The sequence below is a fragment of the Nannospalax galili genome, unplaced genomic scaffold (genome assembly GCF_000622305.1).
Source record: "Nannospalax galili isolate Female #2095 unplaced genomic scaffold, S.galili_v1.0 scaffold315, whole genome shotgun sequence".
NCBI classification, from domain to species: Eukaryota; Metazoa; Chordata; class Mammalia; order Rodentia; family Spalacidae; genus Nannospalax; species Nannospalax galili.
In genome coordinates, this window is record NW_008336851.1 from 1,429,777 (window position 1) to 1,449,216 (window position 19,440).

General features: G+C 42.3%; 2 protein-coding genes and 1 pseudogene across 5 annotated transcripts in view; 2 read left to right on the forward strand and 1 right to left on the reverse strand.

The window, feature by feature from the left end:
- Ehhadh (enoyl-CoA hydratase and 3-hydroxyacyl CoA dehydrogenase) overlaps positions 1–4,608 on the reverse strand; it is a 39,095-nt gene extending 34,487 nt beyond the window's left edge. Inside the window, exon 1 of the mRNA XM_008831324.3 lies at positions 4,457–4,608. Within this exon, the coding sequence (XP_008829546.1) occupies positions 4,457–4,530 (74 nt within the window). The 5' untranslated portion in view covers positions 4,531–4,608. The remainder of the gene's footprint in view (positions 1–4,456) is intronic.
- Positions 4,609–9,723: 5,115 nt separating this feature from the next.
- On the forward strand, positions 9,724–10,420 carry LOC103732682 (annotated as a pseudogene).
- A 3,817-nt stretch (positions 10,421–14,237) lies between these two features.
- Map3k13 (mitogen-activated protein kinase kinase kinase 13) overlaps positions 14,238–19,440 on the forward strand; it is a 177,926-nt gene continuing 172,723 nt past the window's right edge. For 2 of the 4 annotated variants that reach the window (XM_029562653.1, XM_029562658.1), the window contains exons 1-2: positions 14,515–14,715; positions 16,115–16,235. The gene's annotated coding sequence lies outside the window, so the exon portion shown is untranslated. Of the gene's footprint in view, positions 14,343–14,514; positions 14,716–16,114; positions 16,236–19,440 lie in introns of those variants that run through there. The other 2 variants (XM_029562655.1, XM_029562656.1) reach the window with 2 other exon arrangements.

Sequence of the window (19,440 nt, forward strand, 5' to 3'; positions counted from 1 at the left end):
ATATATATATATATTATAGGAAGAGGTAGCCTCACAAAAAATTAGAAATAGGAAGAGAAGTATTTTTATAATGGGGGAGCTAAGATGAATGAGCTAAGATGTAGCAAAATTCAGTCTTATGACATATAGAAGGGTAAAGTCCCTTCAAATAAAGAGCAAACTTCTAGAAAGGCCATTTGGCTAAGACCAGAAACTGTGAGTCAAAATGTCAGGGACTACAGGAGACATCTGCCCTTGTGTATGATAGCTGAGCTATCCCACCTTTAACCTATAGAAAAAACAAAACCTCTGACTGTCAATTGGTTAATAAGAAATCAAATCTGACCATAAAAGATCGAGAACCGTTACATAACATTTAGAAGTCTGAAAGGCACATGCAACTACCCAGCTCTATGTATCTGTGTGGAATTGGTCCAGATGACTCTGAGATACCCATTCCTCACATACTACAATCCTTTGTAGAAAGTAAGCTAGTACTTACATATAACATTCACATATCTAAACTACTTACAACCTCCCATAAAGTAGAAATGTTAGTAAATATCTGTTATACTGCATGGCTTAAAATATAGTGCCAAGAAAAAAAAAAAAAAAAAGGAACCTTGCATTGTAGATTCATGCCCGTGGTTGCCTGAATGGCACATGTGGAACCCAGAGGGCTGGCTACTTTTCCTTCTGGGTAAAGGATCGCCTCAGTTAGGGTCACTAAAGCAAGACACTTGTTTTTCCATTTTAACCAGCTCTTCCTGTATTCATGTTCCTGGTAATTTGGGGGAAAGTTCACAAACAGGAAAAATTGATTTTCTCTAGGTTAAAGGGTAACAAGTAACTAAGGAAAAGATAACTATCGTAGATGTGGGAAAGTATCTCCTGTATTCCCAAGGAATCATAGAGCTTTAAAGACTCAGGTGACTGAGGAGGACTGCCTGGCAGCACTGGGAAGACCACAGGAGCCATGAAAACACTTTCCCTCTTACACTGCCACGTGGAGTGCATGAAGCCCAAGAAAGAGATATCCCCAAGGGCTGACTGCCCACTTCAGCATCTCTGACTATGAGGCTTATCACCAGTATTTTTATTTTTTAAAACTTTATGTGTATGAATGTATTTCCTGCATGTGTGTAGGTGCACCCGTGTTGTACAACGCCAGCAGAGATCAGAAGAGGTCAATAGTTGTTAGCTGCCATGTGGGTGCTGGGAACCAAACCCAAATCCTCTGGAAAAGCAGTCAGTGCTCTTAATCGCTGAGCCATCTCCCTAGCCCTTATCACCAGTATTTTAAAAAGCAGAAATATAATAAAAGAAAAAATAAAACATGATGAATTAACCTCCAGGAATGAGTTCAGTTTCAGAAAACTCAGTTTTCAGTTACATATGTATGTTCTCCAGTTTGACAACAAACTTTCATAAAGTCCTTTTGGTTAAGACCAGCAACTTGAATCAAAATCTCAGAGAACAAAGGAGATACCTACTCTTGTGTTTGATAGATACCTTTCCCCTAGTTACTTTTCACCCTTTAACCTAGAAGAAATAAAAAAAAACACCTCTGGCTGGTTAATTACAAAGCAAATCTGTTAATGAAGACAGTTATAAACCATTACATAACATTTAGAAATCCAAAAGATACGTGTAATTGTTTCTCAGTATATGTGGGGAATTGGTTCTAAGATTCTCCATGTCTCCCAGAATTCCCAAATCTTCACATGTTCAAGTCCCTAATGTAAAACAGTCTAGTTTTAGATAGAAATTATACATATATGTAGATTACTTATAATATCCTGTAAAATGGAAATGCTTGTTAATAGGGGTTTTTTGTTTGTTTTTTTGTCTTTTTGAGACAGGGTCTCCTTGTAGCCCCAGCTGTCCTGGAACTCACTATGTAGATCAGTGGCCTCTTTTAATTCAAGAAAAAAGGACTGGATATTCATTAGAAACCTATATATCCTGGACAAAGCTATACCTTCTATCCGTAGTTGGTTGAGTGGCAGGTGTGAGCCTTGGGATACAAGGGACTGGCTGCTTTCCTTCTGGATAAAGGATGGTCTGAAAATGAGTTGAAATGAGCTCAATCGGTGCCAGTGAGTATGTACACATGTAACCTCACATGCATGTGTGCATATACATATTTGACCATGAGTTCAAGTGTGCCACACCTTCATAACTGTGAAAAGAACAAGGTAACGTTTCATGAGTGCTGGTCTCAACCCTTTCGCTTCTTTGACCACGGCAGGCCTTTCCCTGGAAAAAGTCCTTTGGAAAAGTTTTTGCTGTTGTTCTTTTGTTGTCATTTAAACAGAACTCATCATATTAAGTTTGTGACCTATAACCAGCATTAAAAAAAAAAGAAACAGAAGTTCAACTAGAACATGTGCAAATATGAAATATGTAAGCACAGGTTTGGTTTCAGGAAATTATATCTTCAGTTCTACGCTATGTACGTATGGATGTATCTTAAATTTTTATGCAGAATGTGAAGTTTTTTTTAACTGGGTGAATTATAGGTGTCTTTTTTTTTTTAAATAGAAAACCATTGTTCTGTGGGAAAAGCCTAATAATCAGCTTTGTCCTACACTCATGAGGAAACTTGGCTTTCATCAGAATGGAGGGACACATGGCTGCCTCCTCCAGCCACCAAGGATTTCAGCTGGTTGCCAGAGGGGTGGAGCAGAATTAGTTAAATAAGTGTATCTTCCTACATAACTTCCTACGTAAACTCAGAAATAAGAAAGGAAGGAAAAAAAATCAAGTTAAAAAAACTCTGGGAAACTGTTAAAGTTGGTGAACAACTTTTTACACAAAATTAAAGTTCAGGTGAAGGTGAAAGGGAAAATGTAGGGTCATATTTGTTGCTGAGGGGAGAAAATCTTGAAGCTGAAGCAGAACCCGAGGGAAGGGGCCTACAGATAGGCACCTACCATGGGCTCTGATAGAAAGAGTGAGGCCTGCCAAGTAGCAAACATGTTTCTCATCTTCATTTTATTTAACCCTTACAGAACTTTTTGAGATAGATACTTACATTTCTCCTGGATGAGGAGGGGCTGAGTAGGTTAATGCCAGAAATATATCAAACTACCAGAAAATATAAGTAATTATGGATATTAAACTGTGGAAAAGTTTTTTCTTCTGGCCTTGTTGTAAATAGTTGCCCAGTTCTGAGCAGAAACCTCAGTGGAGTTCTAGTATCTGGTCATTCTCACCAGTACACAAATATTCCAAAATGGATATGGACTTATTTGTTTTCTTTGTCAAAACTGATATGACAATCACTTCCTGGCATTTTGGCTAAAATCAAGTGCAAAACTGATATAATGAGCATTTTTCTTCCCCCCCGCACCCCCCAGGAATTGTCAATAGCTGAACATACTTTTGTGTTTTCATAAGGCCCCTTCCCAAGGTTTCAAGAGCGATGAGCATTTGGGAGGAGGCCTCTGTTCAATGGAGCTGCCTCCAAGTTGTGCAGGGAGATGCAGAGATGCAGCTTTCCTGAATTATCACTCATCTTGGGGTAGGCTTTTGAGGCATCCGCATGTCTGTAAGTAACCCCAAATAAACTCACTAGTTCAGTAAGCTAGATTTGAGTGGAATCATTTCTTTGGTCTGTCACTGGTATCCTGTCTGGGGGGAATTGTTTACATCTCACCAGGAAAAGTCACACAATATCTGTATATGATGATTTCCACAGTCTGTGGATGGGTGACTCTTTCTAAGGCTAACATAGAATTAGTCTTTATTCAGTAGAGATGTGGAATGAACAAAATAAACGAACTTCAATGTTTTTCAAACAGACAAACCTCTGTTTTAAAAGCAATGCACTAAGTGCATAGGAAGGCATCGCAGGTGAAATAAACGGGAAACAGCAGTTTTTCCACCAAAAAGCCTCTGAGTGGGCTTACTCTGTCATGGATTCTCCGGAGCACTCAGGACCCATGGTTCAGAACGATCAGGAGGGACAATTCAGCATTTCTGGGCCTGAGGCAGCCTCCTTCTCACTCTGTGGGCGTGCTTGGGGACTGCAGTCTCGGTGCTAGGCAGGGGCAGCCTTCACTAAAAGTGGAGGGGGGGGACCGGGCAGGATCCAGGTCCCGCCCTGTACTGTCAGGACTTCTGTAACCTAAAGCTCTGCTGAGAAGCCAAAGTCGCTAGTCAAAAGAAGGGTTCGCCAAGAAGTGGACATAGACGGACCCAGCTCCGTCAGTCTCGCCTCGGTAATGAACAGAGCTGCCCACATGAGCGGTCCAGACGTGTGCCAGCTGTTCACCAGTCCGGTCCTGCCCAGAGGGAAGCATAGACGGACCCAGCTCCGTCAGTCTCGCCTCGGCAATGAACAGAGCTGCCCACATGAACGGTCCAGACGTGTGCCAGCTGTTCACCAGTCCGGTCCTGCCCAGAGGGAACCGAGCTGTAGACCCGCAGACCCGCCGCATCCTCCTGTCCCCGGGCTGCGGGGGTGCGTTACCTGAGCGCATTGACCGGCGGGTTTCGGAGCCGGATCATCGCCACCGAGTGCGGCAGTCTCAAGTACTCAGCCATTTCTGTCGCCAAGGTTGCCTCTGCCTGTGCCTCCCGTCAGTAGCAGGGCCACTTTTCCGAGTGGCATCCGGGCGCCCGGAGGGGAGGGACACGCGCTGGGCGGAAGAGAGCTGGTGCCGCCTCCTGCGCCCTTTGCACCCGTGTGCTCCGCGGACCTTGTGAGTGCAGGCTTGCAGAGAGGAAAGCCAAAGGCAAGCGCAGTGGAGCTGCTCATGCTTCTCACTGGCGAGAGGATGCTCTAAACGAAAAGTTCACAAAACGGTCACCTGGTGGTCTGCCAGTCCTTCTGTTCTGTCCCTCCTTAGTGGCTGGGATTTCTCATAGTCCCTTCACAAGCTAAGCACCTATTGTGTGTTGGACCTAGACTGGAGACTAAAGATAAAACTGTGCCTAGTTCCTTCCCTCTAAATGCTCAGCTGGAAGACTGTCCTAAGGGCTCATGGCTTCTTGTGGTTGTCAAAGCACCTGATCAGGACAGTGTACAACTTGGGAAGAAAAAACACACATGCAAATCTTCACTGTTTCATAAGTTCTAAAAAAATCTAAAGTTATTTTCAGATATATTCTTTACTCTTGAAATTAAGAAAGTTTCCCACTACTAGTCAAGCACTGAATGTGCTGAAGGCCAGACAACGGGCAGCAGTCAGAGCCCAGCAAGGATGCCCATCTTCATAATAAGAACCAAAGTGTCAAGGACAGTCAATCCCCAGCAACCCAATGGACATGCCTCCAGGTACCAGCAACCAACAGCAGCCATGGGAGGAAACAACTACTGACAGGTGACAGGACACTGTCTGAAAATGCCAATTCCTGAACTCCATCTAGCCTCCAAGCTCTCAGAGACCAGCAATTTGTTCTCTGTGTTCGCAGCAACTCTGCATGGTCAGTCTATGTCTCCGTTCCTGTAGGAAGCAATAACTTCAACTTTTTCTCCCTTCAGATATTGGTGTTTAGAAGAAACTCTGCCACGGCCTCCTAGCAACTTGAACAGGGTGAGGGGATAAGCGTTAACAGCATTGAGTGGCCTTATATTCCCCTTTGAGCAGGGGGACATAATGCCCACATGTGCTGGATGGCTTCTGTTGTCAACTTGACATACCTAGGTAGAGGGATCCTCCATTGGATTGGCCTGCGGTCATATCTGTGGGACACTTTCTTGGTTGTTGAGTGATGTGGGAGGGCCCAGACCACTGTGGGCACTGCCACCCCGGGGTAGGTGGTCCTGTGTTGTAGAAGAAAGTGAGCCAAACATGGGCCAGAGGACCAAGCCAATAAGCAGTGTTCCTCCTTGGTCTGTGCTTCAGCTCCTGCCTCCAGGTTCCTGCCCCGAGTTCCTGCCTTGGTTTTCTCCGCTGCGAGCTGTAAGTCAATTACACTTTCCTCCTCCAAATTCGTTTTTGTCAGTAGTTTTTGTTGTTGTTTGGTTTATTATTACTATTATTATTATTATTATTATTATTATTATTATCATATAGCAATAGAAAGTACCTAGAACAGCACAGTCTGGAACTATACTGATGCACTGTCTCATGTCCATTGTTGTGGGGTCAGTCACTGTCCATTGCATCTCCATATTTTCAGTTGAACACAGACCTTTCTGCCGTGTCTCCCATCTTAGGTTACTGGTACAAACTTCTGTGTAGATCTATAAAGCTGATTGGCTGCTGTTACAGCTGGCTCCTCAAGAGGGGCAGGACTAAGGTGAGGCAAGTGAATCATGGAGGGGACAAAGTTTAAAGGGTAGTTACATGCAGTCACCCAGTGCTGACCTTGCCTGTTTTCCAACAACAGTCATCCAGCATTCCTGACATCAGTTGGTCTCTCTGTTAAAGGTCATGGAATGAGACAAGGACTAAGGCCAGTTGATAACATATGATATTCCTTTTGCTGACAGTACATAACTGTCTACACGTATGTAGGCTTCATAAACTTGCTGAGTCTATGGAAGTGTGAGAAGCCAGTTAAGCAGGCTCTGACACGCCACTGTTTACAGGCTGTCTTTTGATCATGGCGTGAACTGCCACGTCCTTATATTGTCTTTTCATTTGCCTCAGGAAGTGCTACTTTAAAAGATACCATCCCTCTTGGTAAGGCGGTCCACATTATTCGCTTGTTACTGCTTTTGCTTAAGTAACTATTTTCACTGTAGCAATTGTGCTGCCTTGCACCCCCATTTTACAAAGGTAGGTCCAGGTCCATCAAAGCCTCAAATAAATGGAATGTGAGCACTGTAACTTAATAGAGTGCCCAAATGGTAAATGGTGAACTCGATTTCAATGCAAATACTGAACTACCTGCTGGACCATGCCAGCCCAAACCTGTATGAAGAACAGGAATGGCTGTGGAAACCTGGCTTGTCTGTTAGCCCTGGAACCTAGTATGTTGTGTGTGAAACTGCATTCCAGAGTGAAGTCATCAAAGGTTAGTTCTCTGCTAAATCAATTAAGTGTTTCTGGGAAAAAAATATATCTTATTACCTGTGTGATAAAATCTCTGCTATCTTCTACATCATTTTTCCCATTTCATCTAGGCTATAGATGGACACAAAGCCTAGGGGACGCAGAGCCCCAAGCAAAAGAAGCCTGACTTCCCAAAGAGTTGTGGAGGGAGGAGGGCTGTTCCATGATGGGAAGCAGGAATAAAATAGAAAGTTGGATCTGTGATAAAGAAGTTTTTGTGCCTTAAGACAGGGAGGAAAGGAGCAATGAGTTCACTCTTTTGCAGGTAAGTTGCCTGATATCTGAGAAGAAAAGCTGCTTATGTAGGGTTGTGTTTGAAATGAGAGATAGTATTTGAAAATAAAGATAATCTACATAACAATAATATCAGTAATGACCATTTACATAACTTCAAGTGGCTGATGGAAATGATAACTGCCTTAGAGATTGTTTTGAGTGTGTGCATTTAGTGCTTATGACATAGATAAGACGTCACATACATAACTGAGATTCAGCTATGGCCAAAAGCAACTATGTGACTTGGTTAGCTTCAACTGTCAACTTGACACAGCCTCAAGCCATCTGAGAGGAAAGCTTGGATTTCAAAATTGTCTAGACAGATAGGCCTGTGGACACATCTGTGGGGGGTTGCCTTGATTACTAACTGATGTTAGAGGGCTCAATCCTCTGTGGGCAGTACCATTCCCTAGGTAGGTGGTCCTGGGCTCTATAAGAAAGCTAGCCTAGCATAAGCTTGTGAGCAGCTAGTAAGTAGTATTCTCCATGGCTCCTGCCATACTTCTTTGGCTATGAAGTGATTGCCTTGGTCAGAGGTGAGGCTGTGTAGAGTATCAAGTGGGCCTGTCTTCAAGTCCCTGCCTGGAGTCTTCCTCAATGATTAACTATAACATGGGATTGTAAGCCAAATAGACCCTTTCCTCCTCAAGTTGGTTTTGGTCAATATGTTTTAGCACTGTGACAGAAAGGAAACTAGAACTAGATAAAGCAAGTCAGAGATCAATAGTGCATTGTTGAGCATATTTAATGACCACAACCATACACTCAATGTGTTTGTCAGCTTTCTGTTTCTCTGATAAACACCTATGATAATCAACTTTAAAAGAGGAAAGCTTTATTTTGGCTCATGGTTTTGAAGGTTTCTGTCCATGGATGCTGACCTCTGTTTCTGGACTTGTGGTCAGGCAGCACATCTGCTCACTTCATAGTGGCTGGGAAGGGAAAGAAAACAGCTCTCATCATCTACTTTGAGGACATGCCCCCCCCACAACAACCTAACAACTGTCACTAGGCTCCACACAGTGTGACATAGCTGTGGACTAAACCTTTAACACCTGCACTTGCAGGTACATTTCAGACCAAACTATAGCATTGCGGCCATATCTACACTGAATGCAGTCAGAGAGTGAACTGGACATGTGTTATTCATGGCTACCCCATGTTTCACAGTCTCAGATTTTTTATAAGCTCGGCTTATCATTTTAAGTTTATAGGTAGCTTTTCCTGGTCTGTGCCCTCCCTGACACATTTTTAGTCATGGGAGAAATATCCCTTCTGCACGGTACAAGCAGCTTTGGTGGCATCTCTGGCATTTCACGAACAAAGTGCCATTAGGTTATGGTTCTCAGATCTCTCTAAATTTCTCACCATGTAATTTATTGGAAAGATAATATTTCATTTTCTAATGATCATTTCTTGCATCTTTTCTGACTACTGACACAATTTAGAAATTGGCTATAGAGATGTCATTTTGAGAGGTGCCCTGAGTGTATTAAGTGGAAGAAGATACTACTGAAGGAAAGCACAAGAGGCTGTGGCTATGGGTCCTGGATGATGTCATGGGGTTTCTGGAGCAACCAGCTCTTATGCCTGTCATAAAATTCTGGTTACAGAATTCAATATATCCCTCTACTGTTTAGAACAATCTGAGTTGCATTTATTAAATAAGTTGTAAAAATGTGCTTCCTAGACACATATTCTTTCTTTCTCTCCTTCTCCCCCTCCCTCTGCCCTCCCTTCTCATCAGGATCTTACTTACTTTGTAGCCCAGACTGGCTCCTAACTCACATCAATTCCTGTGTCTCAGCCTCCCAAGTGCTGGGATTATAGGCATGAGCCGTCCCACCCAGCCCAGATTACCTTTCATGGAATTACTTGTTGCTCAACTGCAGCAGCTCCCGTCAGCTTCTTCAGTGTTCCAGAGCCGCAGAGGGCCACCTTGCTAGAAATCATATCCTCTGGGGGCAGGCTGCAACCAGTACCATGGATTGGCCACTTCAGCTTAACAGAGGTGCAGTCACATAGGCAGTATTTACTGTAAAGCTCTCTCCCAGGATGCCTGAGGATTCTTTAGACTCAACAGCATCCTCCTTTGAATAATATTTTGCCCTTCAAATTCTTAATAAAATCTTTCTCCCAATCTCCAAACCATTGTCTACTGGAAAACTCAATCTGTGACAAGTTTTCTGTCAGGCAAAAGCATCCCAAAATTCTTTGGGATAGTTTAAACTCAGTCTCTTGTTGAAAGGAAGAAAAAACTCAGTTGTCACTAATGATCTTTCTCATTTTAACTTTGTATTATGGAAATGTTCAAGCATGCACCAAAAATAAGAATATAATGAAACAATAACAGTGGCAGAGACTCCTGGCCCCACCCATCCCGCCTTTATCCTGACCCTAACTCTCCTCTGGGATCCACCCCAGAGGACCCACAACTCATGGTGGTTGGCAGGGTGCCATGGACACCTTCATCCACGTCACCAACTCAAGCCAGGACCAGAACTGACTTTTCAGAGCCATTCAACATGCATGCATGTTGCTTAGACGTGTGTTAGAGTCTCAAGGTGGTACAGAGGAGGTGGTAATGAAGCTCAAGAAACTGGCAGAGAGTGTGAGCGCTGGCTGTAAATGGTTCAGACTAGGCAACGTGGTCTATGCCACCCAAGCAACTGAACAGAACATCCAAGTCACTGACCTATGCCCCGCTTATGCCTAACATTAGCCAACCTGAACCATGTGGTTTATTACATCTATGGTGATGTTGACTTCTGGAATCAGCAGAGAGAAATGGCAAATGTGGGCTGCCTACCACTACAACTATTTTCTCCTGCTGAGCCTGGTCAGTGATCGGTGTGAGATCTCCCTGAAAATTGGTTGTGCATGACAGGGCCAAGAGAAAGCATCCCAAGAGCCTCTTGGTTACAGTGTGGTTGAGGAAGAAACAGAATGGCTCTAATCCTTTCTCTTGTTCTGATGTCTTCCATGGCATCCTCCTTGGCTCCTAGAAACAATGAACTTCTGTGACATCCTGATCCCTTTGAACCAGCTCATGATCTGTAAGTTCAATCCTAGTATGTTAAATCAGAGGTTTCATGTCCTCTGTGGTCAGCCTCAGCACTGTGGTATATCCTTACATGAAACTGAAGACCTGCTAAGATGTTTGGAGGCTTTAAATGCCCTTCTGTGATGTGCTGAGAAACTAAAATTCAGACTAGGATTCTTAGGCTTATGCCAGGAGTGTCTTACTGCCCTCTTGAGAAGCTTTTATTTAGGAAGCTTAAAGTTGGAGGTTCACACAGAATTTACATATGATAGATTTACCCACAGGATGTCTGGGAGGGACGGCAAAGCAGACAGGGCCAACGAAGAGGTCTGGGGACTCTGAGTCAGTGGCATCTCCTGGTGCTCCTTCTCATCTTGGGGCTCTTATATTGAGCTTCATTAGTTTGAGGAGTGTAAAGTGGGGAGACAGAGACAGCAAGTTGACCAGTGTCAGCACTCCAATAAAGCCACGTCATTTAAATGGAAACGAGAAATATGCACAGAATAGCTGCTTCCCATAAATGTTCCCGAGATTCTTGAAAAGGTGATTTGGATCTTTAGTGCTCTGTTTTTAAAGGAAATGATCAATAAGTGATTTGAGGGAAAAAAAAGAAACAGTAATATATGACCATTTCTTATCATTTGTTACCTCCTATGCTCTTTTACAGAAAGTTCTAGGAATGGATATTAGTCCATTCTTAACACTACAGTGTTGGATCTGCTAAAGGCAGTGTAACGGTGTAATGGTGCTGGGCAAGGTGGATCACACCTATAATCTAAGTGCTTAGGAGGCTGAGATGGGAGGATCATTGTGAGTTTGCGGCCAGCCTGGACTACATAACAAATTCAAGGCCAGTCGTGGCTACATAGAGAGACCATGTCTCAAAACAAACAAGCAAAAGAACAAATAAACAAAGGCAATGAATGACTTTTTTCTTCATTTTCCTATGAACTGTCTATGGTCTCATCTATTCATTCTTTTTCTATCACCATACTTTAAAAAATATATTTCAATAGGAAAAGGGGTAGGGATACTAGAGGTGGATAAAAGAGCCCAGAACTATTCCTAGAATTCATTCATTCTTTTACTCATTCAACAAACATTTAAGACCTATCATCTCCCAAAGTCTTAGGGCACTGAAATATCATCAGTATAGGTGGTTTGCCCTGTAGGGGGTGCAATGATATCTTTGGTCAGATTAACCAGGAGAGACAGAGGAAGGGGACAAGGGGAAGGGATGGTAGACAGGGACACAGACTGGCTTTACCTCCTACCATCTAGTGGTCACCCCTAATACACAGTGGTAAATTTTACTCATTTTTCCCTTGATACACAGAACACTAAAAAGTTTATCCAAGAAAGACTTTAAAGAGGAAACTACGGCTTAGAGAGGCAAAGTAATTTGTTTATGGGCATATGGCTGTTAATAGAGACTTATTTTGAGTAACTGAATCATGTAATTATAGAGGCTAGCCACCCTGAAATTTGCAGGGCAGACCAGCAGATTGGAGATATATGAGCGTTCATCCTGAATCTCAAGTTCAGAGGCAACTGCAGGTAGAATTTCCATTTCCTCAGGATCCCTACTCCATCCTTCATTCTCATAAGGCCTTCAGCCACTTGGACAAGCTCCACCCACATTGTAGAGCATCTTCTATTTTGTTCAAAATCATTGATTGAAATGTTATTCCCATGTAAAAATAATTTTACTGAATTATCTAGAATAATATTTCACACACACACGCGCGCACACGCACACAAACTAGGTACTACAACTTAGACAAGTTGACACAGAAAACCAACCATCACAGGAAACAGAGAACGAAACTTGGTTACACACTTAGAACTCTATGAGCTAGTGCTTCTTTGTTATCCCAAGAGGGCAAATGGTACCATGGATAAAGCTTAAGTGTTGACTATTGGATAGGAATGTACTTTGGGAATTGTAACATCTTCAAGCCCAAATGTCTTCATTAAAATAAAGACATAAAAAAAAAAAAACCACTGTTACCAGAGCTTTAGTCCAAAAGGCCTGGCTTCTAGAGTCTGTATAGACTAGGCTTGGCCACTCATCCCAAAGTGCCAATCAAAGAAATGAGCAGTGGTAAAGGTAGGAAAAGGGAAACGTAATGGTTGTGGCCATGTTGGGAAGAACAGGTAATGGGTTCAATGACTGCAAGTCTGTTTTCAAGGGGCTAAGGGGAGAGATGCAACTTTACACAAAAGAGATAGAAAAGGAGGTGGGGGCTGCGTAGCTGACAGGACAGGGCCACAATGGCAGGGCCAATCATTGATCATTATCTGGGGTCTGATTCTTAAAGAGGTTCTAGAAAAGTTGTTATTGTTCTTATCACTTATGGGGGCAATGTAGTTCCCATAAGATGAGCATTCCTGCTTTGGGGTAGAGCCTTATCACCATAGATAATTACAGTCATTGTTGGATTGGAGGTTGATCTGTCCTGTTGTTTGGGGGTAGTTTCAGTCCCTGGTCAAAGATGTTAACAAATCAGCCCTATTTTTCCTGGACTCCAAGGTAACTATAGAAAAAAGTGACTAGAAAGAAAAAAGTTGAAGAGCAAAATAAAGACCCAGAGAGGAAGCTCATGAAGTTAAGGGCGCGAAAGATGCCCTATTCGGCACAAAGGCGTGTGGCTCACCGTCTCTGGGTCTCTTGTAGCTGACTTTTAGACCTGTGTAGTTACGATTGCTTGAAACTTTAAAGGGTCTGGTCTGAGTAATTTAAAGTTTGATGAAAATATGATCAGTCGGTATATTTTATTCATCTTTGTAGCTCTGTCTCCTGTGTCTCCTGAATGAATGAACAAATGAATGGTATTAAAGAGACTAAGATTCTAGAACTGTCACTGATTAAATTTGTGACTTGTGGCAAATTACTGAAGTCTTAGTCCAGAAATGCATTATAAATATCAGTGGCCTAATCCAGGCATGGTTGCATGTGCCCAAAAAAGCAGTACTAGGGAGGTTCAGGTAGGCAGTTCATGTTCAAGGTACGTAGTACTAACCTGAGGTACATAGCAATACCCTGTCAGAAGACAACAATGATCAATGACCTGATAACAAATAACATTGGAAAAAACCTTCAAATTTCACCTATTCCAAACTCTTATTTTATTTTATGGGTCTGTGGGGGTTACTAGATATTTAGAACACAGGCCTAGCACCCGTATTTCGACACTACTACTTAATGTTATCTTTGTCATAATTTCTAAAGTAAAGGTTGAGAAATTTAACTACAGGAGACTAAATGAAATCGTGCCTGTTAGCGGCAGTACATTCAGAGTCCATTTTTACCTACTCAAAGTGCTTAGGTCAGTCATTTGTTCCTATTCAGCCAGTTCAAAATGACGACAAAGCACATCTCATTTCTGGGTAAATAAGAGATTTGCCTGGATTCATTGCCCTCCTCTCCCTTTCCCGGATCGTTGATGAGAATCTCCACCTTCCCTGGCAAATCTAGAGTTTTATTCCGCTTTCCTCAGTAGTAAGCACAGTAATTTAGCAGGCTGCTCTCAACTAGGGTTAAAGTTGGTTTTGACTAAGATATATCTAGTTCCAAAAGGGAAAGTACCCAGACAATGAACGGCTGAACAAATAGTGTTCCGGCTTCTCATCCACTTATATTTTCCAGTGGGGAAGTACGAATAGGTAAAGGATAACAGTTAATGCTCATTAAGTGCTCGCAAAATGCTGGAACTTTCTATTATCTCAAGTAATACAACAATCCTAGGTTTAAGGTACTAGAATTATTTATTCATACTTGAACCAGGCACAGAGAGGTTAAGTAACTTGCCCTCGTAATACCATTAGCCATGAAAGGGGCCGCACTGGAATCAGTGTCAAAGTCCGCACTATTCTGGGCAGGGAAATCTGAAAAACCTTAACAGACTTGTGATTTTTTTTCAGAGACAGAGCTAATCTGGACAAGGGTGCTGAATTTAAGCAGGGGAATATGCAGAAAAAAGAAGTCTGAGGAAGCTCGCCAAGAAGTTGGGAAGGAAAAGCACTTTTCCAGGGTGGGTGAGTCGCAGGGCTCGAGACAGGGCAGGTTGGCTTAACAATCACCCCACAAACAAGACTTGGAAGCCAAGGAGGCCCGCAGCCAAGGAGCGAGTGGGAAGTGACGTCACTGTCGGAAGTTGCACTTGCGGTGGCACCTGCGCCTGGGGGACAGAGGAGGGGCGGGTCCTGGGCGGCTGGGCCAACCCTGCTGTAACATGCAAAGCTGCCCCGGGGTGTGGAGGACGGTGGCGAGGGGAAGGCTTGCTGGCGTGGGATTCGGGGCACTGTTGGGACTCGGGCTTAGGGACGAGGACTTTGACGAATTAAATCTCTAGGAACCAGCCTGGCCTGGGTGGTGCTGGAGAGATGGCATCTGGGGCATCAGAGGTGAGCTCACCGTGGCTCGCTTCCCACCCCGGCCCGAACTGGTGGTAAGGGATAACGACCTGGCCTTTCATAGGACAGTGCCTTGCCAGTATTAGACACTGGCACGGTGAATAAATTACGGAATGAAAGAGCCTGCTTCTGGCTCAAACGCGCGCGCGCGCGCGCGTGCGTGCGTGTGTGTGTGTGTGTGTGTGTGTGTGTGTGTGTGTGTGTGTGTGTGTGTATGTGTGTGTTGGATCCTGCGTCTGAACGGATGGGTTGCTTATGCTTACCAGTGTTTTGCGATTTGGTGCAGAAGAGATGGAGGACTTACTTTGTTTTAAAGTAGTGAAATTTACAAATGGGTCTTAATACTTCTCTCTTGGTGGAGAGGATAAGGTGATTATTTGACTTTTTTTCTGTTTTACTTTTCTGGGAAGAACTTCCAGGGGAGTAATACCAGGAAGACTATCAAATAATCAGCCGCCACGTGGTTCAGCGACGCTGCTTCGTGTTATGCTTTCTTTTCGGCAATGCAAGTTTTCTTTTTTCTTAATGGTTTCTTATGTTTAGGTACTAGCATTTGAGAGGCAAATGAGAGTGACAACGAATATGAAAATAGTAATTCATAAAAATTTAGTCAGGTTTTACGTGCTGTGAATATACACAAATTAGAACCAGCCCCACCCCAGAAAATCCTTGAATATTCAAGTGTTTCCTTTGTAAACATGCCATTAAATGTAATAAAAATGATCATGTAACCCCCCACCAACCAAAACAAAGCAAGAGTTGTAGCCAGATTAGTTTGGCTATCAAATGGGATAGAGTGCAGATGGCACATACAGCTCTGTAATAAGATCTGGGCATGCATCACCTTCCACACGCAGCCCCATGAGGTGGCTGTGTATGGGATATCTAGTGAAATGAGAGTCTTGAAATTTATCATTAGCTTGGATAGGGTGGGGGTGGGGAACCATGAATTTATGTTACATAGTGTTTTAATTAAAGAAGAAACTAGTAAGCATCTTTAGATTTAAAACCTAAGCTGTTCCTCATATTGGTTGGAAACTACAAATCTAAGCATCTAAATACATTATTGCAGTATTAAATTTCATAAGTTTATCCCCATTTAAATCTTTTTACAATTCCTAGAAAGTCTTGGTATCCCATTCACCCCCATTTTTATATGCTGTTCCTGTGATGTCATGTTAGAATACATTTAAATAGATAAAAAGTAATGTTTTGAGATCCTCTGGGTCAGTGTCACTGTGTTAATCTCGTTTTGACCACCTCGATCATGTTCAGTGCTCACATCCACTAAACTGCCCATCTGAATGTCCATGTAGTGTGGTCGTTATCCAGAATGAATTGGAGCCAAGTGCTAACTTAGAATGTGCATTGACATTTTCGAGGTTTTCAGTCTTGCAGAATACTGATACCTGTGGACTCTAAAATGGACCTCATGTACAGAGACCCCTGACACCTTAATGGACAAAAACATGAATCCGTTTGTGTTGTGGCATTCATATCCTTGGAGAGAGGTAAGTTGTTGATCGTGTTTTATGGTAGGTGAAATATTGGAATAGCCCTGGTAGAGCCGAAGAAATTTCAGGAATGTAATAGAAAATATAGGCCCGAATCTCTGCATTTTAATCAGGATTGTCCCAGGAAAGGCTTTCTTGGTATATACCAACATTGTCACTATTTTCTTGTCAAGTTAGTCAGAAATTTGAAAGCGTAACAAGCTATACTGTGGAAAGGTTACTTCTCTGCTTTCCTTTGTGGAAGTTCCCTTTCCCAACACTGTATAGCCTGGTAGAAATAGCCTGGGTTACTATGTCAGAATTAGGCCTCAGTCATTTAAATCATGTGGAGCCAACTTTGTATATGCATAGTGTATGTCTCAAATCTATTGATTAACTTTGTTTGGTGGCGTAGAAGCAAGAGAAACCCTAAAAGTACCCTTCTGTATCTTGCCTTATTTATGCAATGTCCTTTTCTTTTTCTTCCCCTCCCACTTAAAAGATATCTCTTAGCCTTTTATCTTTTCGTTGTTATTCTGTCTGGGGGTAGGTACAAATTTTGTTTCCCTCCCTCCTTCCCTTCCTTCCTTCCTTTTTTTTTTTTTCTTGCCTGTTTACATTTTCCTCATTCATTACTTTGCTGCTAACTTTGTGGTAATGTTTGGCATCGTTTACTCACTAAACATTTAATTTCCAGGTTTTTCCCTTGTCTCCTTTGTAGATGCGGGTCTCTTGTTTGAATTTAATTTTGTTAAAAGACAGTATTTCCAGTAATTTTTCTTGCACATATATTTGTGTTTGCACACACATATTTGCAATCTGTCACAATTTTATTTGAAATAAAAAATAATAGCAACTAGAAATAACCTAAACATGCTGCAATAGAGGTCTGGTTGAGTGAGCACCTTCATGAATGTAACACTGTGCAGCTAATAAGAAAGAATAAAGTTGATCCAGAGACACATATGTGGGAGAATCGTCCAAGGTACATTATTCACTGAGAAAGACACTAGGGCCCTGTGTGTACGGTATATTTTCATTTGTGGTTTAAAGAATCATATATCTACATATATGCAGATGTAAAAATTTTCTTCAAACATAAACAAAGAACATGAACAGACTTACCTGGGGCATGAGGCTAGAAGGATAAGTAGGAAGAAGATTCAGATGTTTCCTGTATGCTTTCTGGTGACTTCAGGTTTTTGCGGTGGGCATGTGTCTCCATAATGTGTATTAGGAAACAAACAGCATAGGGCAACTTTATAAATAAAAGTTACAAATAAAAGCCTGTTATTGCTCCTTATGATTTTCTTTCCTTATAATTGCACTGTTTAGGACTAGGGGCATATAGTGCTTCCCGCCCCCCCAGAACTGCAAAGAAGGTTTGGTGGTATTGTATAGATTTTAAACCTTCACATTAGTTTGATATCATGAACTCTGAGTGCTTAGTGCTGCTGAATTTATTATTCATGAATAATACATAGCATGTTTCTGACTTGACCAAGTGATGTGATTATTCTTACCTTGCTTGCAAGATAGGTTTCTGTTATTTTGGCATAGTTCTCAGCATCTCAGTTTTAGTAAATGGGATGAAGTGTTTTTTTTTTAATTGAGCTTTGTACATTTCATACAACAGTTCTTAATCAAATCCATGCTCTCCCTCCTCACCCCAAACTCCCACCAGACCTCATGCATTCCACCATACATGCTAAATCCTATCCAGTCAAGCATTCTTACCCAGATGTCCTTGGGTACAAATTCATCCACTTGAGTCTAGTCAACCTATCTAGAGATCGTAAGTAAGGTCTGTTCTCCCTTACGCAGTAGTAATCAGTGTCTAACTAGGGCAGGGCAGCTGCCCATTTCCCTCGATTCACTCTGGACCCTTGTTTGATTGAGTTGGCATTGCTACAAGTTCACCTGTGCAAGCTTCCAGTGGCCTGAAAGCCCCTGTTTCCCTATGTTCATGGAATAACCCTGGCTCTTACAATCTTTCCACCCCTTCTTCCTCAATGGTTCCTGAGCCAGGATGGGGTTGTTTTATTTAGGTATTCTGTACTCCTGTGGTACTGAGGACCAGACCCAGGGCCTTGCACCCTTATAGGCTAGCACTCTGTCACTGAGTTATATTCCCTGCCTTGGAACTCTGTATTCTTCTTCTTTTTTTCTTTGTCTTTTTGAGACAGTGTCTTTCTGTAGCCCCCAGCTGTGCTGGAACTCACTATGTAGACCAGGCTGGCCTTGAACTCACAGAGCTCTGCCTGCCTCTGCCTCCCAAGTGCTGGGACTACAGGTGTGCACCATCACCGTATTCTTTAAGCAAATCTTACAGTTACTGTTTTGCTTTGTTCTTGATGTGTAGAACTGCTTTAAGACATTCCAAAGAATAACTTGTTCTCTCTTAGTAAAATCAGTAAACCAAAAAGACAGTTTGAAGAACTATCTATAGAGAGCCTTATTCATCTGCCTCGCAGTCAGCAGGGATATCTGGTGACTTTTATTTCTCCAGGTTCTTTATCTTCCAAAACTTTTATTGTGGGACACTTAAAACAATAGCATTATATGCCTTACAGTAGATTTGAGTGAATTGTCTAAGAACATAAAAATATAATCTTCATCTTATTAATGAAACCTGGTTTGAGAATAGACGAAACAAGACACATACCTATACAACAGCACTGACTTTATATCTTGTTAGACATCTAATGGCAGTCACTAAATCTAGTGGCTAAGTCATGAATAATGGACTAGAACAGGTTTTTTTTAATGTCAGATATTTTAAATGCTTATTCGTGGTACTGGGGTTCAAACTCAGAGCCTTGTGGATGCTATGCATGTACTCATATTATTATTATTTTACTTTATTATTTTCGTTTGTTTTGAGACAGGGTCTCTCTGTAGCCCCAGCTGGCCTGGAACTCACTATGTAGATCAGGCTGGCCTCCATCTCACAGGAGTCTTCTGCCTTTGCCTCCAGAGTGCTGGGATTAAATGTGTCCACCACCATACCTGGTTTATGTATTCTCATATTGAGCCTCATATTGAGGCACCGTTTATTTTATTTTTGAAGCTGAGTTTCTCTTGTTGCATAGGTTGGTCTCCAACTTGTGGGGTCAAGTTATTTTCCCTCCTCTGCCTCCTGAATTCCTGGGAGCACAGACCTGCGTTTTATACCAAACCATACTTTAGTATTTTCCCTGCAGGTATCACTGTTTAATGATGC